Source organism: Condylostylus longicornis, unplaced genomic scaffold, assembly GCF_029603195.1.
Source record: "Condylostylus longicornis isolate FDR11 unplaced genomic scaffold, ASM2960319v2 ptg000048l, whole genome shotgun sequence".
Classification (NCBI taxonomy): domain Eukaryota; kingdom Metazoa; phylum Arthropoda; class Insecta; order Diptera; family Dolichopodidae; genus Condylostylus; species Condylostylus longicornis.
In genome coordinates, this window is record NW_026578017.1 from 4,122,850 (window position 1) to 4,143,758 (window position 20,909).

General features: G+C 26.5%; 1 protein-coding gene across 1 annotated transcript in view; it reads right to left on the reverse strand.

Moving 5' to 3' along the window:
• Positions 1–6,223: 6,223 nt before the first annotated feature.
• Positions 6,224–20,909, reverse strand: part of LOC129611247 (uncharacterized) — a 39,976-nt gene continuing 25,290 nt past the window's right edge. The window contains exon 2 of the mRNA XM_055524297.1: positions 6,224–9,042. Within this exon, the coding sequence (XP_055380272.1) occupies positions 6,351–9,020 (2,670 nt within the window). The 5' untranslated portion in view covers positions 9,021–9,042 and the 3' untranslated portion in view covers positions 6,224–6,350. The remainder of the gene's footprint in view (positions 9,043–20,909) is intronic.

The window sequence follows — 20,909 nt, forward strand, 5'->3', positions numbered from 1 at the left end:
GATTGTCTTAAGATTTGTAGACATCCCACAAATATTTACAAAGACACGAATAAATTCGTTTGAATATAATGTTGATATTTACCATTGATAAAATTGCAACTTTTTTTTTTCTGCAAAAGAAATCTACGAACTAAATAAAAAACTTAAAAATTTATACTTAATCGATTAAGGAAGTATTAAAGGAATTTATTAAATTTGGCTTGTATTATAATATAGTATTCGTTAATTAATAAATACTATATTATAATAAAAGCTAAGACAAACAATTTGTGTGTATGTAACTAAACTCTTTAATGGTTACCAGCCGTCTTTAAGAAACTGTATAAGAGTTTTGTCAATTAAAACATGTATTGTCAACCAAATCTATTATTTTTAAAAAAAACATTCCTTTACAATTTAAGTCCAAGTTTTATTCCTAATAAAATTTTATATCTCTAAATACGTTTTATAATAAAATTTTGCAGAAATAACTGATGAATCTTAAAGTGTCACCATTAAGATTTGATTTCGAATTAATTTAGTCATGGCATAATGATCGATGGATCTTATATTATATTAAAAATAGCAAAAATCTGTTTTAAGATTAGAATTAGTTTAATAATCTTAATTTTGCTTTTAATTTTTTATGCTAAAGGTAATAAGTCTGCTCATTTAGACCAAAGAACAGACGCAATGGCAAAATTTTTCGAAAATATTTTGGATTGCTCCAAAATAAAAATTTATTTTAAGTTTACGAAAAATTACACCGAATAGCGTTATTTAAAATAGAAAAATTGGTCTAATATGATTTTGAACAAAGATAGGAAAGTTAAATATCTCTTTGGAATACGTTATTGAAAATCTAAATGAGCATAATCTTCTTTTAAACCGAATATTCTAATGAAAAATCAAAAAATATTTAAATATACGTCTTTTTTCAGGAAATGTGCTTTTTGCATACTATTTCACTTAGTTTGTCTTAGAAATTTTTTTTGATTCTAATTTTTATAAAATTGTTTTTTGAATAATAACAATGTTAAATTATTTGCTGAACTTAAGGTGAAATTCTTTAAAAAATAAAAGAAATTTATTTAAAATAGTTTTTATTATAAAATAAGTTAAAGTTGTTAGTATAGCATGTGGGTGTATACAAAAACGAATATTATAGTAAATATATAAAGGTTGTCACATGATCTGTAGGAATGTAGTTGTAATAAAGTAAAACGTTAAATTATAATTTATCTTAAAATATCACGATATTTGTTATACCGTATAAAAATGTAGAGTAGACGTATAGGCATTTAATTTAATCATAATGCGTGAAATTTAAATACAAAGCACTTTCTACAAATAAACTTCTACCCTCGTTATTAGTAAGTACAGTTATATCATTTTCACTTTTAGTTTTGTATCCATATTTTCGAAGGGTATTACAAATTAACCACTCTGTTTGAATAACGCTAAGGAATAGAAATCTGAGATTTAGTCATTTTATGTTATAAGCATATTTTTATAATCTTACTCAACTGAGAATTTTTAATCGATTTAGTTTTATGTGTTTATTCGTCAGTTTAACTTATACTTAATTTTCTGACGCATACCGAGATCCTAAGTTTCAGACTTTGTACGCAACAACTCGAAACCAATCCTCGTGTATACCAAAAAAAATAAATTTTTTAATTGTTGAACTTTAGTGTCCAAAAATCAAAACCAAAAAAAAAGGCCCATTTAACTGGAAATTTTATGACTTACTTAATTTATGGTTAACTTTATGATTAGGTTTCTAATTTACCCATATAACGAAAGAATTTGTTATCACATGTCATTGCCCCACCTACTGTGAAAATTTATAAAATTGGCGGATTTTCATTTTACAATTTCAGATGAATACAGCAATGTTAATCAATAATTATTATGTTAGAAATTTGTAAAGAGAGGAATACATTTTTTAAAATTATAATTTCTAATTTTTACCCATTATTTTCAAATTGTAAAAGAACTAGAAATCCTAAAACTTTCGACAAATTGATTTGAAGCTGTGGCCATTTCTACAGTGATCATAAGACAAAATCCGGATTCATTACTCTTTGTCTTATTAAAGCCGAATTCAAAATTTAATAGAATCCCTAAAACGCAGAAGTGAAAAACTCAAATAGAATTGGGAGCTGAATCTAATTTTAACAATCATTTAGAGTTTAAGTAACAATGATTTATGAAATTTTTTTGGTCTCACGAAACTCAAAATGTTTGATTTGTTTACCTCTTCTAAAATAAATTTCGATTAAATATTAAAATGATTTGGGATGTAATTTTGGACGAAATTTTTTAAACATACTTAGTCGATTTCTTAAATTCGTCATTAAATCATAATATTTCTTTTAAAGCAAAAAACCAAGTTAACTTTACCTTTAACTTTAGTTACATTTAATGTAAAGTTTAATCGCGAAATATTATGAGAAAATGTTATGGCTGATGGCTAAGAGAACTGAAAGAGTGCTGAAAATTTTTATAACACGAAATGAAAAACAAAATATTTAAAATGCATAATGCGTGTGATCGTATTAGAAAACTAGCTTAAATGAATGCACAATAAAAACGAATGCATATTTACGGTTATTCACGTATTTTTTTGTTATTTTTATCATTGTCTATATTTGATGCTGGTATTCTTGTATCATTATAATTTTTAGTATTGTTGACTATTGTTGTTCCCTCTGAAGATACATATATGTGGTGCAAGGTCGTTTTTTTTTTCAAATTAAATTAAGGATTGTTTAACATTAAATTTTCAAGTTTAACAATTTCAATTGTATTCGTTATACTGCATTGCATATTTTTATGATTCATTTTGTTTTTGAAATCAGCTAATATTAAACAATATGAACATATTATGTATGAGTGTGTGCACTTATTATGTACTTAATTAAGTTTCATTACAGGGAGATAAAGTTAAAATTTTGACAACTTTCAGAATATCAAAATGATATTGAACACATTCTAAGCGTTAGTAAATGAATTCGCACGAACATTTTGTTTTATTATCGCACAAATTTATTTAAACACTTTAATATTTTTCCGGCAACTTTATTTCAGACTCCGTAATTTTTAAAGTTTTTGACGAAATTCGTGGTGAACTTTTTATAGAATTTACTTGTAGAAAGTACTTTTGCAGTAATTTCGAGTTAATTTGTATTGTAAGAAATGTCTTACTCGAAAAGACATAATCATATGCTTCTGAAAAAAAGAAGTATCTTGTTGGAAAATATTTTGAAATATGCTAGTAAGGTAAAAGAACCAATTAATTTTTTTTTGTTTATTTTTTGAATAGCTTTAAAAATTTAGATTCGATGAGCTCATAAAACTTTAAGCTTAAAATGTAAATTGATATTTATTTTATTAATCATATATAATTTATAAACAATAATAAAAAAAAATTCACATAAATTGTTCTACAGAACCCTGTAACATATTTGCTGTAAATTTGAATGTTATACATTTTCTGGCCGAATGAGAAGCTTTACAAAAAAAAAAAAATATTATACACACTATACCCAATATGTATAGGTACTTTAACACAACTTTAATATTAAAAAGTAACTGAAATTTCAATATCAAAATGTTGTCAAAAAATTTTAAATAAAATTAGATTGCGTATTGTGTTATAAATTTACAGTACCATATAATAATGAAAACAATCGCGCGATTTTTAAACAAAACCAACAACAAATTCTTCTAAATTATTAATGAAAATATAAAAGTTAGGAAACATTTGGAATGAAGTTTTGAAAATAAGCACATTTATATTGTAGTTGTATACTTATTTTAATTCAAACACAATTTTTGAATAATTTGTTAAAATACTTCGCGGGGGTATGGCATATTAACAAAAAGTCTGACGTTGTTATACCAAAATTTCACGTAAATATCTATGGCTTCAAAGTTTGGTATTGCTTTACTAATCTATAGGACGTAACTAAAAATTTTTTCTTTAGGAAACCTCCTTAAAAAATATTTTTGTACCATGTATCAAAAATTTCAATGAAGTTTTATTCGGATGAATTTTGATTTTATAAGGATAAAACTCAGATTGTTAAAATATTTAAAATTATGTCAAGATTATTTAGTCTCCAATAAATATTGTCCCTTTTTTAATGATTTTTCTGTTTCCGGCAATCATGAATAATGAAGAGCAGTGCATGAGGAGCTGGAAGCAACATTATAGGCACCAATGTAATGGTATTCGTACCATTCAATATAATTTTAATTTATTTTTTATTTAAAGGCTCTATACTTAATTTTTTATTTTTAGGCAAGATTTTATGATTAACTGACTTGATCAAACTTAACGATTTCTAATACACCTTTTCAATAAGTGTAATAATTTTTTATTCACTTGCGATTTTTCCTTTAATGTGCTAAAAGTGGAGAGCTGATATTACAGATCACATTAAAAACAGCAAAACATACAGTGAAATACTAGACTAACAATTAAATTTTCTAAAATAAAAATATTAATAGAAGAGAAAGATTAACATTTTATATGGGTATTGTACTTTCAATTCTTCAGGCATTTACCCTTTCTTTTTAAACACTTTGTAATTTTGAATAGAGAAATTACTTTAGCTGCTGAAAACAAAAAAAAAATTAAGCAGATGATAATGACTTAGGGGACTCAAAAAAATCGCAACTCTAAAATACTTTTGTACATTTCTTTTAATTTTCATTTAAAACAATCCACTTTCAACAATTTTAATCTTATCATAAGACTTTTTTAATTTTAGTTATTCTTCTTTTGTATTTTTGTGAGACATGGCAAGGTCTTTGTTATTTTTAAAAAAAACTTTTGAAATTGATAGCATCTTTTACACCTTATTAAAATAATGATCGTAAAGTGAAAAAAAAAACATAATTTTTGTTTCTGAATTGAAGAAATTTTTTGTATAACAAAAATTATAATTTTTCTTGTTTTTATACCTTTATTGTCATTCATGTATGCATACATACATATATAGATAAATTTTTATATAAACAATTAATTATAATAGAGGTGAAGTTTAAAATTTCACTACGGAAATGAAAAGTGAAAGGATTTAAAATTACATACATTTATGTATGTCAATGTGTGTGCATGTTTAGTCAAATTAATTCATATATAAAGTAAATATATGTATGTATATAAAGTATTCATAAAATTTATTTACAAAATATAATTTAAACAAAATATAGAAAATGGAATTTATGAAATGGAGTAGCAATTTTGCCATATGATATTGATAGTGGCAGACGCAAATGAGGGAAAACTCATCGGATCCGATTAGCAAAGAACTAAATCAGAGTATTTGTATTGAAAAGGCTAACTAATAGCCGCATAATCAGAGGACCTATTTGTGGTCGATTATATTACTAAATTTCAAGGAATTTTAATTATTCCTTCATACTTGATAGAAAATTTATTAAAACATGCTCTTGGCAGTTTTCTTTTCACTTTTGTAAAGATATTTATTTTATCTTTGAAATTTATTTTATTAAAAATGGGGGAATGGTTCAGGTGAGAAAATGAGAAACAAGGTGATTTAAACGAGTAATTGCAATATTTTAGCTAATTAATAAATAATAAATAGCAAGCTTTAATTACAAATTAAAGTTGAAAGTTAAAAATTTCCTGAAAATTTGAATGGCAATCTCAAGAGGTAGTGTGGCACAGTAGTGATATATTAGCATAAATATTTTTCTAATATTGTTACTTCTAATTTCATAAATTTACTTTGGTTTAAAGAAAATAATTTAAGGAGAGGTTTTATTCAGAAAATATTTTTTTTTAAATTCCGAATTATTTTCATAAGTATTATTGGTTGGTTTTGATTGTTTTTCTATTTGCCTCATATAAAAGAGCAACATTTCTTTGTTTGCAAATATGACTACGAGACAAAATAGTGAAAGAATTAACTTTTTATATCTTTCGTGTAAAGTATACCAAAATTGCATTCTAGTTTAATGATTAACTAATATAATTTAACTTCAATGAATTCTAAAGGAACAACTACAACTCTTTATAACTTTACAGAGTGCTAAGCTGACTAAAAAGCAGATTATATATTTGGAAGTAATTTATTTAAAGTTCTATTAGGGCAAGCTTGTCATGGCATGTTTGATATAATCATGCCATGACATAATTAATTATAATCTCTTATTCAGTTATTTGATATAATCTCTTATTCGATTAGATTAGATTTAGAGTTTGATATAATCTCTTATTCAGTTATTTGTATAACTTTTATCACTGAAATGGCTCACGTTATATAATAAATAGAATTGTAAGACCAATATTTTGCAGTTTTTAAATTTATCAATTTTGTTACTTTTCTAGGTAACTATGTGCCATATTCATTACAAATATCTTCAATCTTTTTTTGAACATTTATTTCTTCCCAATCACAATCTTCACTAGCGGCATCATATTTCATAAAACTGATAACATCGTCTAATGTCGCTAAATAAATAAAATCAGATTTACTAATTGATAAGTCAAGGCAACGAAACTTTCCAACATTATGTATGCAACCCTTGTACAAATAATATTCTTGAAAATATTTGAAAACTATGTAGTTGCCATATTTTGTTATTGCTAATAAACGATCAGTGCATTTGAAGGCACTATTAAGAAGGTTGCGTAGATTTTTGTAAGTACATTTTTCTGTACCAACGATTGCTAGTTTCTTACGGAATGAATGAATTGTCGGTCTCTTTGGTTTTGCATGTGGAGCACAAGTAATCGGTTCTAAATATTTTGCATTGCATATTTCAATATCTTGTTTGATCTCAAGTTTGGGACATGATCTCACACTAGGTGCGCATGACTCGTCTGATTTACATATTTTTGCTAACATTTCCATTTTATCAATCTCAGTCGACTTAGCTAGTTTATCTAATAATATTTCATCTTCACCTCCCTTTGGCGTGATATCTTTATCTCCCTTTGCCAAATCACCTACTTTCTGGACGAGCTCATTATCATCATCAACATGCGCTGTATCTGCAAAGTGGTTTTTATTCTGCTCATCCAGATCATCATTAATAATTGGAAGAATATCATTTTTTTGACTTGAAATGGTAAAGGTATCCTCATCTGGCAGGTTCTCACCTTCAAATAATTGTGCTACAGTTATGCCATCTTCCGCTTCTTTTTCTTGTTCTTCATACAAATCCTCTTTATCCTGAATTTTTGATTCTTCTATGTTGTCTTCATTTAATTTTCTGCGCAGCTCTTCTTTTAACTTTTTCTCAGCATTTGCTACTTGTGTTTCAAACATTATTTGATTTTGAATATCAAAGTAATCTTTTGCTATTTGTGTTTCTGAAATTCCAGGTGAATTTAAATCTGCTACACTAATTTTATCAGCTAAATTTTTCAAATCACAAGTACATTTAAACGTTTCGTGACAAACTAAATCTTCAACTGACTCGTTTAATGATTTAATCTCTTCATTTTTCAGTATCCCACTCGTACGGGTAATGCAAAATATTTGTCCTTCTTCATAGTTTGTTTCAATTCTGCGATCGACTATATTTAATATACGCACAGAATGTAAGTTAAAATTGGTTGCGGATGGAATTTCTAGAATGAGCTGAGTCAAAATTGAACAACATTGATTTATTGTGCTACACATATGAAGAACTGCTGATTTATATCGTTCAAAATCTCCACGATTTGCTTGATGTTCGTATGGATCAAAGATGTAATAAATATCATGCCTTTTCCATATAGCGTAACTTTTACTTTCAATTTGTAAAATTAGGTTAACGTTTTTAGCAAAACAATTTTTAAGTGCTTTCGTTAGTCCACTTCGTTTATAATTTGAAACACATTTCCATTGACCAAACTCTATATTGAGATTAACAGAAACATCTATCATATACTGGCCAATAGTAATCTTATTTGGAATATCATAAAGAGTAAATTCAGAACAGTGTAAGCAGTTACTCCAGGTTTTGTAAAATGTTGTGCCAAAAACAATAATTTCATCAATCATAAGGTTATCCCAACTGCATGTAGGCGAAATTTTTGAATATAACAATGCTATTATTGCCACAGTCAACGATTGTTTATACCGAAGTTCTTTAAAGCAAATTGATCCAATATGAATATGACCTTTAAGTATTGCATACTTATTACTAACAATTTGAAATGTTTCAATAGAATTTTTGGAAACTTGATCCATTTTGAGGTTGGAGCAATTAGGGATAATTTTTGACATTTGTAATTTTCTTATAGAAAATATTCCATCTATATTCATGTTTCCTAAGTTAACAATGTAGTAATATAAATTTTCTGGAGAGCGAACCGCTACTAAAACAGCGTTTGAATTCGGTTTTACGGTCAAAGTTTCATGATCTCTTCCGTATGAATCCCATAAAAAGTACATTCCGTATCTTTTCCATATGAAGTAGTAGGTTTCATTACCAAACAATAACAAGCCATATGAAGAATATTGGAAAAACTTTTTCATTGATGTTAATAATATTGGAACTGTTAAATCTTTAGACTGAACTTTTCCAGTGTATTCCGGATCTAATATTTCAATTTCCATTACATTATTATTGACGACAAATTTTCTGTTCACCGTTATTTCGTTGAGTTTTTTTGGGTTGTTTTCCTCTTTAACGATCGAAGCTTCAATCAATTTTTTTCCATCTTCAAGAATTTGATTAATTATTAAAGTATTCCAATCCTTTTCTGGAACAGAATATGCCATTCCAAATGCTATTAAACAACAAGAATATGCCTGCATTGAAATATTGCTCGGATTAAAATGATAAATTGACATAGTTCCAAATGTAGCACCAACTGGACTTCCAATGCTTATTTTTGATACATTAGAATATATTTGTGCAGGAATTGACATAAGGCAAGCTTTATATTTTTGTTGAATTTTTTCAGGGTATAAATGTTTTCTGTATTCAAGTTGACGGCATTGAAGAACTTTTTTTACATTTTCATTCAAAGAATCTTTAGGAGAATTATATGACCTGGTTGAAAACATTCCGCTTCTTCCAACTGTATTCCTTTTTCAAAATAGAATTTTAAGAACAAAGAATTTTTCGTTATTAAAATTACAAAATTAAATATGTCAATAAAATATAATACACAAACATATACAAAAAAAACTCAGTTTACATAGACACAAAATTATTTTTTAAAATGAAATAAGAAAGGTTATTCTCAATAATGTGGCACAAAAATTGGATTTGTTTGATATTGTTTCGTTTGCCGTGAATATTTAGTCTTACTTATTTTTGACATAATGATGATTAAGCTCAATGTCCTTGAATGGATAAGTTATCTTAAGAGTAACACTGTCCGCGAGAAACTTAAAGAAATCGTTTTTAGCAAAATAGTCATCTTTCGATATACATACATACATCTGTCTTTTGTTAGAAAATCATATTTGTTTTTTTAAACTTCTTGTTTTTATCGCAACAAAATCTAAAATGATAATACTCGATTACTGGATTATCACGGTGAGTGGCAGAACAAGACTAAAAAATAAACCTAAATCGATTACACCGGGTAAGCGAAAAATGACATTTTGCGAATTTTTTGCAGTAATAACTTGTGAGAGGAAGGTGTTCTTTGAAACTTTAGGTTTGTTAGTATTTATCAACATCTCTAAAATGTGTTGAAATTGATAAATCATTTGATTTACCGTGAAAACTGACTTGGAAAATTATTCAAAATCACGTTTGGAATCATAATCGAAGAGTCAATTCAACAACCTAACATTTGTTTATAATTTTAAAAAATTATAAAAGCTTTATATTGTCAATATTTTCAGTAGTTTTTTTTCTTTGTTTAAAATATGTAAGATATAGTCTTGAATTTTTTAAATTTTAATACTCCTACAATTTATTTTTATTTTATAAAACAGTTTTATTAAACGTATAAAAAACTGTATCGATCGATCAATATTAATAATTAAGAAAAAAACTAAAAATATTGGAGTATTTAAATAAAAATCACACAATATAAATCACCCTATTGAAATTAAATTTTTAAAAGAAAATTATAATAACATAAAAGTGAAAGTGTATAATCTTTGATTTAAATAAACACAGCGCGAAGAGTGATGAAAAGTGGTTGGCAATTTACTAAAAGGAAATAGCGAAAAACGAAAACAAATTAAAAAAAAAGTTCCCTACGAAAAATTTGCAAATCATAAAATTACATGATTTTTAATTAACAAATAACGGTGTAAGTTGTTATTTAATAACCACAAAATACTCGGTGAAAATATTTATTTAACCTTTAACTATGTACGTAGTTTGGACTTGTACCTCTTTGCATGTGTGGCAAATTTTGGAATTATTTTTAGTTTTAAAAATTTTTAATTCAAATTGTATGTTATATTTTATATAAATATCCTTTTTTATCTTTGAATATTTAAAAATGTGTATCACAACGTATTTTTTAATAATATTTATTTCATAAGTTGAAATTAATTCAAAATTAACAAAAATATAATTTTACTTTTTACAAAAAAAAACGTCTTTAATTACAAAAATTAATTAAATTGATAGTAATAATATAAAAACAAAAAATACGACTTGAATGTCTCAAAAGATAAAAAAAGTCGGGACCTTAAAAAATTTCAGTATTGTCACTAATAATTACACGTTTTTGCTCAGTTTGTGCAAAATCTTTTGATAAAACCAAAATAATCAATGGCAATCAATGATACAGCTCGACGTTTAAGTCATGGAAGACATTTAGAGCACATTTTCTTCTATGGAGCACTACTTAAATGTATCAATTTCATTTGAACATACTTCTATTCTTTCTATATGTAAAATATTATGCCAAAAAACTTTTCTTTAAACTTCGGATCGCCAACTTTAACGATATTGGAAGACTTTTTTCGTAGTTTTTCAGAAAAAATCTTTATAAGATGTATGCGTGTCAAAAATAATTCCATCAAAAACTTACTTGCATATGTATGAGTAGAAAAAAAAATTTATTCCTGAAACTTTCGCATGCACATGAGTCAAAAAAAAAAAACTCTGAAAAAATCACACTACTTGTATGTGGTATTTTTTTTGCCATTAAACTAAATTTTAAGTCATTACTCCCTCCCTTTTAAAACCAAAATGAAAACTAAATTAAAGCTAGCCGCAAAAGAGAGAACCCTACAAGTGAGATGATGCTACTACAAGCATTTTAAGCAAAAAATTTTTGCAGTTTTTCTCAAAAGTGTCAAAAAATCTATCATAGTTAAAGGTTAATATTTAAGATTCAATTTAAGTAAAAGTTTAATATACTTTGATAATAATTACGATATTAAAACTAGTATTTCATAGTTAAACAAGTCTTAATTTACAATTTGATTACAAAACAAACTTTAATGGTTAATAAATAACCCAAAAAAAAAGTATAAATGAGTAGATGAAACCACAAATTATTGAGGTAAACACGAATCTTGTGAAAGGGTTTTTCTCTTAACACAAATAAATAAAGTTGGGTCAAACCAATGGTTTGTATTGTAGCACTTTTCCCTTCAACAAGTGAAAATTCTGCTTTTAAATACAGTCTATGTCTATCAAACACACTATTAAAAATATTTTCATTAATATACGATACTCTTTCTAGGATTGCATATCTTTAGGATGAACGATTTGTGCAGTCTGAAATAAATCAAAAATTAATATAAAGTGGGGTTAACATAATGCTCGATTTTAAGGGTTAATTGTGTGAGTTAAGAAAAATAATTATATTTTTTAATGTCATGGGTATTAAAAGGTATTAAAAATTCAAATTTTACAAATTTCAAGAGGCGATAACTTGAGAGGGGACGGAGATGGAAAAAAATTTTCTTCTAACGAACTAAACTTCTTGTGTTAATGTCTAAAAGTTCCTAAAATTTCGAGGTTCTACAAGCTGGGGTCTAGAAGAAAAATTAAATCAAAAATTTGGAAAAAAAGGACTTCAGATAACGGTCAATTTGAACGGCCATTTTGTTTTTCTAACAAAAATGCTTATGGTTTCATTGTAACAAATAGTTGAAAAAGACCATTTTTAGGGTTTTTGGGGGGGATAACTCCTAGAGGGGGGGATAGGTAAAAATTTTGTTCTACGGAAATAAGTTTCTAGTAAAGATCTATGTACGTATTAAATTTAAGCTTTCTATCTTCAAGGGTGTAGAAGTTTTCTAAACAGACACACGGGCAGACGGACGGACGGACGGACTGACGGACCGGCGACGGACAGAGTGAAACTAATAAGCATTTTTTTAAAAAAAATTTTGTGCAATTAATATAATATTTTTCAATGGTTAGTTTAATCACTAAGATGGTGTTGTGTGAAGACAGTAGTTATAATAATCATCATTAACCGTTTTATTATATGATGATGATGATGATGATTATGATTATAAAGTTATAATGTTAGCTTGCGTATTATGCTGATTACGATTATTAAGTTATGCAAAAAATTTCTCGATTACGAAACAAATTTTATAAAATGTGTGAAAAAAACATCGAAAGGAGAAATGAAATGCTCAACCAATCTTTCTTTTCAGTTTTTCTTTTTTACAGTTAAATATTGATTTTTTGTTTTTTGTTATTTTTACGTTTTATATGAGTGTCTGTTTCATATGTCGATGTTATTATTATTATTGTTTTGTAAATTACCAGTTTGCATATATCACAGCGCACTTTTCATACATATATATACATATATGTATATATATATACATAAATATAAGTATATATATAAGAGTCTGAGCATATCAATAGTTCAATGTATTGATTGCACTACAATATCATTTTTATTGTTATTGAATTACATGAAGTTAGCCAGTTAGCGTTTTACAATTACAATATATAGTAATATGATCATAACGGTAAGTTTTTATTTTCGTTACATCTCACTACTTATACTTGAAGAAATGTTAGGGATTTTATATTTTCTTTTAATTCGAAGAAAAGTTTTAATGAAATTTTGTAATAGGCATAAATTGGTTATAGGAATTAAGTATGTTTCTCACATTATTCTAGGACAATTTTTTTCATTACGAATGCTGTAAAGAAAAGAATAATTATCTACAAATAAAATTTATACCTAATAAAATAAATGTCAAATACAGTAAAAGACCCGAATAGATTTGAATTGTTACAACAAAAAAAAACTTAGTGGTTGTCCAATGATACTCGCTCTTCTAAATTTAATTAAAATAAAATAAAAAAAATTTAAAAAAATCTTGTGGATCCAAATTATTTGGTTGACATAATAGTCTAAACACCAACAACTTCTTTACTGTATTCTTCTTTACTGTAGTGTCCATATGATACAGGATATAAAAATTCGAAAAAAAAATTTGTGAGATTTTTGGCCCATTGGAATTTTTATCACTTTGCTATAACAACTGATATCATCCTGAAACTAAAAATTTTTTATTATTTGCTTTTTTGAATCTTACCATTATAAATATTTTAATATCTGCTCTTTTTTTGTTTACACTATTATAGTTCGATTTGATAAAAAGATGAATAACTTATCCTCATTATTTTGTGTTTTATAAATACAACAATGCGTTTATAAAGTTTATATTTATATACAGTTATATACATCAATTTAGCAGCTATATATTTACATTGAATGTCTATTGTACGTAACATTATGCATATTTTTATTTGCTTTAAATGTGTATGTAGATATACAATTAGTATTATGTTGTGTTTATGGCCAACATATTACCTAAAAGATTACGAAATTGAAAAACAAAAAAAAATAAACATCAAGCGAAAGCAATTCGGGTTGATTGAGGAAAGGAAAAGTTAAAATTTTAAAAATGAAAATGAAAGTGATTGTTAAACACGAAAATCGAGAAGTGCAACACAGAAAAAAAATTACAGTAAAAGAAAACAAAATCAAAGAAAAACACAACAAAAAACAAAAAAATGTATTCGCACAACATTACAAACGGCTTGGTTGCCCCCGCTTTACCTTTCTTCTATATTGATGTGTAATAATGTAGCAACTTAAGTTTGGGTTTATTTTTTATATTTTTTATACGTTTCTATTTCTGCGGTGATTGCTTTAAATTAACTGAGCTTCATAGACAACACCATTTAGCTTTTGAAAAAAAAAAACCAAATTATTATTTTTTTTCTTCTTCATTTTGTTTTTTTTCAATAAAATTTTTTAGGAAGTATTTTAAGCTGGAAAAGTAGCGTGAAATGCTCATAACCATGTTCGTTTATTATTTTATTTATTCCTATAATAAAAAAAACTAAATTTAATTTTTTTTTGCTACATGAACAAATTTGAACCGAACCAAACAACAATAACAACAATTTGTTAGGAAAGAAAAAAAGAAAGTGAACGCAGTCAGTGTGATGCTGAATGTAATTTAGGGGAAAATTTGCTGAAAATAGCAAAAAATTAAAACAAAAATCTTTTACAAAAAAAAAAAAAAAAAAACAAATCACTTTTATGTTTTTTTTGTTTTTTTCCTATTTTTAAAGATTTCAACTATGGAATTGTTAGTTTGGTTTTTGTTTCCTGTTTATTACATGATTTTCGATCTGCTAACATTTACGCTGTACCATAAAAAAAAATAACACATAAATTCAACTTTCTTTATCGATTTGAATTCAAATCAATCATAAATTTGAGTTAAAAAAATATTTATTTGAAAGTAATCGAAAAATGTAACCCACCACTTTTACATGTTTTACGGCCGAGATGTAAATTAACTTTTCGAAATATGTAATTTCAATAAATTAACAACTCGTATATGGAAAGAAAAAAAAAACTAAATACGAGTAATTAAGAAAACAAAAATTCAGTTATGTTCAATTTATATATTTATTGGCTTTTCACATTATAACGGCACAATTGCTACACACAACTGCACGAAATGTCAAAGTATAAATTTAATTCACTGAATTAAATGTAGTAGTTTATATTGCAATGATTTAGAACATCAATGTTAGCAGAATTTTGAAAAATCGAATGTTATTTGCCTTTACAGCGTACAATTATAGATGAATATCGAATCGTGAAATGTTATTTTTAATTTTGAAACAAAAATTGCAATGCAAAAAAAGTCTGATATGGTCAGCACTTAACCGATCGCATTCTACATTGCCAAGTTAAGTGAAAGTGTTACAGTTAAAATTATGAAAATGCATTTTAAACACCACCTGGAAAAGTGAAAATTTGGCTCTTAGTAGAGTTTCGCTTTTCGTGACCCTAATATTCTGAAACTCAACAGTTAGTTTTGGTAACAACCAGAACTAAAATATCTAATTTCAAGAAATTGCATCAATCATTGCCGCAGATAAGGTAAAAAATGTAAAATCGGCCAGCAGTTCAGTTTTCGAGCCTTCCAAAAAATTTATAGATTCATTGTTTTAACAATCCGAAGTTAAATACTAAATTTCAAGGAAATTGGTTGACTACTTCTCTCTATATACGTAAAAATATAAAATTGGCCCGACCAAAAGTTGATCAATCCGTGCCATAGCCAAAATAAACTGACATATAAAATTTCCTCAAAATCGGTTCAGCCGAACTTAAAATATATGCGCACACAGAACGAAAGACCGACAGGTTGCTATAATAGTTTATTTACACTTCCCTACTATGGAAAAGTGTGTTCACACTGAAAACTCGATATGCAAAATTTGTTGCCAGCAAATAATCCATATAAAGCATATAGAAAAGCAAATAGAAAAACTGATGTAGTAGTTTTAAAAGTTAAAGCAGAGCTAAATAATAAAAAAAAATTTTAGACTATAATGTGAAATGTTTTGATGTACGAGTATCAAAGTCGCTAGTCGAAAATTTTAAATAGATACACAGTTAAATTAAATTTGTCTTATATTTAACTTTAATAAGCCCTGTTTGCAGTATTAAGAAATATTAATTTAATTAAGCAAATCAATTAAGTATAATTAAATTGAAAAGATAACGTAATTTGGTACTTATTTCAAAAGTATACAATGTTTCGTTACTTTTTAATTTGAAGTATAACTAAATTGCGATGCATAATTCAAATAACTTTCATGATCGTTCCAATCTTATTGTAATATTCCTGAAACGGATAAGTACTGAAAAATTTGGAAAAATCAATAAAAACATAAAATATATTTTAATGTATGCATACGAGTATTTACATTTACTTATTTTATTACGATTAAATTAACTTAAATGTTAAATTTGTAACATTTTATTTAATTATTAACTAATAAATCATGTTACTCTGAAATGAATTTATTTCAAAAATAACATTTTTCAATATTATAGTACGAAATGGAGGATTTCAAAAAAATGAAATATTTTTAATACCTAAACTGTTAGCAAAACTATTTCAAAGACGGATTTGATCAAAGTTCTTCACTTCAATGGAACAACTTGAAACGTACAAGTCCACAACGTATTGGTTGACAATATGAAGAAAGATAATAGTTTTGGCTATATAACTTTCCTTTATACATAATTTCATTTGTAAACCTATAATGACCTTCTTTTACATCTAATTCAATAATATTTCCAGACTCTGCTCTAAAACCTATTTTAGAAATTAAATCTTCAGCATCTTCTGGAGACAGGTACTTTAATCTTTCACATGTAGCTTGATTTTCTGTCATATAAGAAAAGATTGATACTTGTATATATTTGCAGCAAAAGTTTTATATTATATATGATATTAAGTAAAGATTTTGCAATAAAATATAACTGTATTTATCAATTTACCAACAAGTGTAGGTCGCAACGCTAACTAGCTCCAGCTTTCTAAAATTTTACGCAATTCGTCATATTCTGGAGGTAAAATTATCATTATCCGGTTCATCGTTTTCCATAAAATATGTTTAGGAACCACCATTATTATTATTATTATTTTCAATATTTGACCTTTCAAGTTCAAATGTAGACATCTTTGAAAAATTTTTTATTCACTTATATTCACTTTTTCATGTATTTTCAAAGATCTCGGTAATATAATATGTAGACATAACATTTTATTTAATTATTTATTTTTAATTATTCAATATCTTCACTTATTTATGTATTTTTTTTAGAATTAATAGTATAAGAAAACAAGGCACATTAAAATTTATTTTTGCGCATATGCATACGATACGCGTCCACTTTTCGGATTGACATATTTTTATTTAAAATAACCTGAAACGTGTTTGATTTTTTGTTTTCAATTTTTGGTAATTGTATGTAGGTTTCTGTTAAAATCAAACTCATTCATTTTTAATCAGAAATTTAAACAGAAATTTGGTAACACAAACAGAAATCTGTTAAAATTAAATATGTATCTGTTTAAAAATTTTGTTACGGAGGCATGTTTAAACACGAAAAAAACTAACAGATTTCTATTTAATTTTTTCGTTGTTCATTATTCTCAGTGTTGATAAGATTACAAAAAATTAATTATCTGCATAATGGCTAACAGTATTGGTTCGCCTATTAGATTGAAACTATTTGTTATGGCCGCTTTCATTTCAATTCAATAAACAAAAGTTTATCCTTTAACCATGTACGCAGTTTTAGTTGTATCGAAATTAAGATGTTGAGTTTGGAGTTGATTGTTAGTTGAGTTGATTTGCGATTTGTAAATTGAATTTTGCAAACACTTACTTTCAAATCTTTTCTTTTTTTAGATGAAAAAAGATGTTATCCTCTTTTTTATTTTAATTATATAAAATTAAAAAAAAATTCAGGATTTCTAACTTTTTGAATATTTCAACATTGTTTGTATGCTTGCAAATGTTGGGAATTTATTTTTAATAATCAAATGGCAAAAAAATTATAAAATAAGTAAAAACGTTTCAGTCGGTATAAACCGATTGAATTACACCCTGCACCTTTCGTTATTGTGTAGCAATTACTCGAACCTGTGAAATCATTCTATAGAAACTTCACGGACATGTCTGACCTATAATTGTATATCCGACTGCCCAGTTTCATGAATCTGACTTTATTATTTTTCCAAATATTAAGAATAAGCTTTTAAACTTGTATGGGATCTACTCGAACCTGTTAAGGAATTCCAACAAAACTTCAGAAATATATCTGATCTATAGTCGGACATACAACTCCCAAGTTCCATGAATCTGACTTTATTATTTTTCCAAATATATAAAATAAGCTTTTGGAGTTGTATGGCAAGTATCCGAACCTGTCAAGCAATTCCATCAAAACTTCGTAAATATATCTGATCTATAATCGGACACACAACTGCCAAGTTCCATGAATCTGACTTTATTATTTTTCCAAATATTAAGAATAAGCTTTTAGATTTGTATGGGAGCTACTCGAACCTGTCCAGCAATCCCACCAAAACTTTAGAAATATGTCTGACCTATAATTGGACACACGACTGCCAAGTCTCATGAATTTGACTTTATTATTTTTCCAAATATTTAAAATAAGCTTTTAGACTTGTATGAGAGCTACTCAAACCTGTCAAGCAATTCCACCAAAACTTCAGAAATATATTTGACCTATAATTGGACACATGACTGCCAAGTTTCATAAATCTGACTTTATTATTTTTTCAAATATTTAGAATTAGCTTCTGGAGAACTTCAGAAATATATTTGACCTATAATTGGACACATGACTACCAAGTTTCATGAATCTGACTTTATTATTTTGCCGAATATAAAAAATTTGCTGTTGGAGTTGTATGGCAGCCACCCGAACCGGTGCAGCTATCCTATTTTAATTCTTAGAGCATGTGTAGAACATAATTGGACACATGTATTCAATTTTATATTTATAGCTTTATTAGTTTTTGAAATATTCAAAATAAACTCTTTGAGTTGTATGGCAGTTACCCGAACCCGTTGTCCGACTTGGTCCAATAACAATAGGGTTCGTCCTTGGCGCACAAGAAAAAACTTGGGAAAGTTTGGTGTCGATTGCATTATTCGTTTTTGAGTTATCGTGCTATAGGACATGTCTAAATCGACGCAGAATTTTACGCAGAGCAAGAATATATATATATGTCCATACCGCAGATGACTCCTTCAAGTAGTTACAAACTCCGTACCAAAGTTAATATACCCTTCACAAAGTGCAGGGTATAAAAATGATAAAAAAATTTTGGAAGGGGTGAGCGTAAAATCTATAATTCCTTGTCTTTTATAAATTGCGCTTAAATTTGAATTGTAAAAAGTATTGATAAATATTACGTGCTTTGTACAGACAATGAAAATTTGTAATAAAACAATAAATTTGACTTTGATGTAAATGTTAATTAAGGTTAAGTTTCTGTTCAAAGTCAAATTTAAAATATTACAAACGTTTTTTTTATTCCGTTTACTTAAGCAAACTAATATTGTTATAATGAAGCCATTTGTAACAAAAAAACAAAGTAAAAACCGAATTAAACCTTTTTTTATTACAAAGTGATAAAAAAAAAGGTTTAAATCGTTTATAATAGCTGTGAAAGCTAAACAGAATATGTACATCTTAGACAAGAATTTGTACTTCATGAATAGTTTCGACAAGGGCTCGATTTCCGAAATAATTTATCAATAATTTTGCTGTTTATTAATAATTCAAGGCATACATGGCATCCAATGCAAAAAAAACCTTACTGTGCATATAAAAAATTGTTATTCTGAGATTTCAAGGTCTAATGTTAACTCATATTTTTAAGATTAATAAGCTAGGTATACTTTAATTAAGGCAGGGGAAAATAACGAAATAATTTTTTAATTTTCTGCAGCAATTTAAAAACGAGATAGGCCTGATAAATGTCATTTGTTCTCTAAACATATTTCCCATACAAAATTAGTTAAACACATTGTTCTATATTATATACCAATATTGTTGTAAATTCATCCCGATTAACCCATGGTACCGTTATCCCATCTTTGGTAATGTTTAGCTATATGTGTGAAATTATAACGCATTATTTTAGTTGGTGTAAATTATTTTACAGTACTATTTTGTTAAGTTATTATAATGCAAATAAAATCATAACAGTACCAAGTAAGAAAGTTATTTTACATCTTTGCCAATATCAAAACTGCCATCTGCTTTAAATTGAACTTTCTTATAAGAATATAAGACTTGCCATGCATTCAATTCAATTAATTGATTGAAAATTATAAAATAAAGTAATATGGTATTTGTGTATGAAACTGTAAGTATAGGAAATTGCAAAACATGGACTTTAATTTGCATTATTTATTCACGTTTTTCAAACAATTCACGCATTTAAATTAATTATGCAATTTTTTTTTGTATAACAAAACCTTATTGAAATTATAAATAATTTCATTATCAAAGTGCAAAATAAGAAAATTCCAATCAAAACCCTAGATTTTTATTCAATCCAAAACGAAATCGAATGTTACATAAGAAAAATGTACGAATAACCTAAAAAAAAAAACCAACAAAAATACAATTTTTTTCAAACTCTTTTTTTAATGCATATTTATTACATAATCGGAAAAAAGTTTAAATTTATTTGCATAACAATCGAAATTCCCCAAATTGCGATCCATTATAATCGCATAATATTTGTACATAACGTACTTATATATGCAAGTTTTATTAATACTTTGAAATTTATTCAATACAACTTTTTAATATTTTTAGTATATTGTGCAGTATACGACGACGATATTATTTAAAAAATACAATTAAAATACAAATATAATAAAATCGGTCAAATATTCAAAAATTCATTTAAAATTCATTGAAAATACTTAAAAAAATATGGTATGTACGCAACGTAACAACTCTACCACGAATACCATACGCATAAATTAATGCATACATAACCAAAAAAAAAAAAAATTAACTTAACCCAATTGACGAAGCACGAACACAGAAAACGTAGCTGTTCTTCTTTGTTTTTTGTATGTTTACGAACTTTGAAAATTGCATATTACAATTAGCCAAA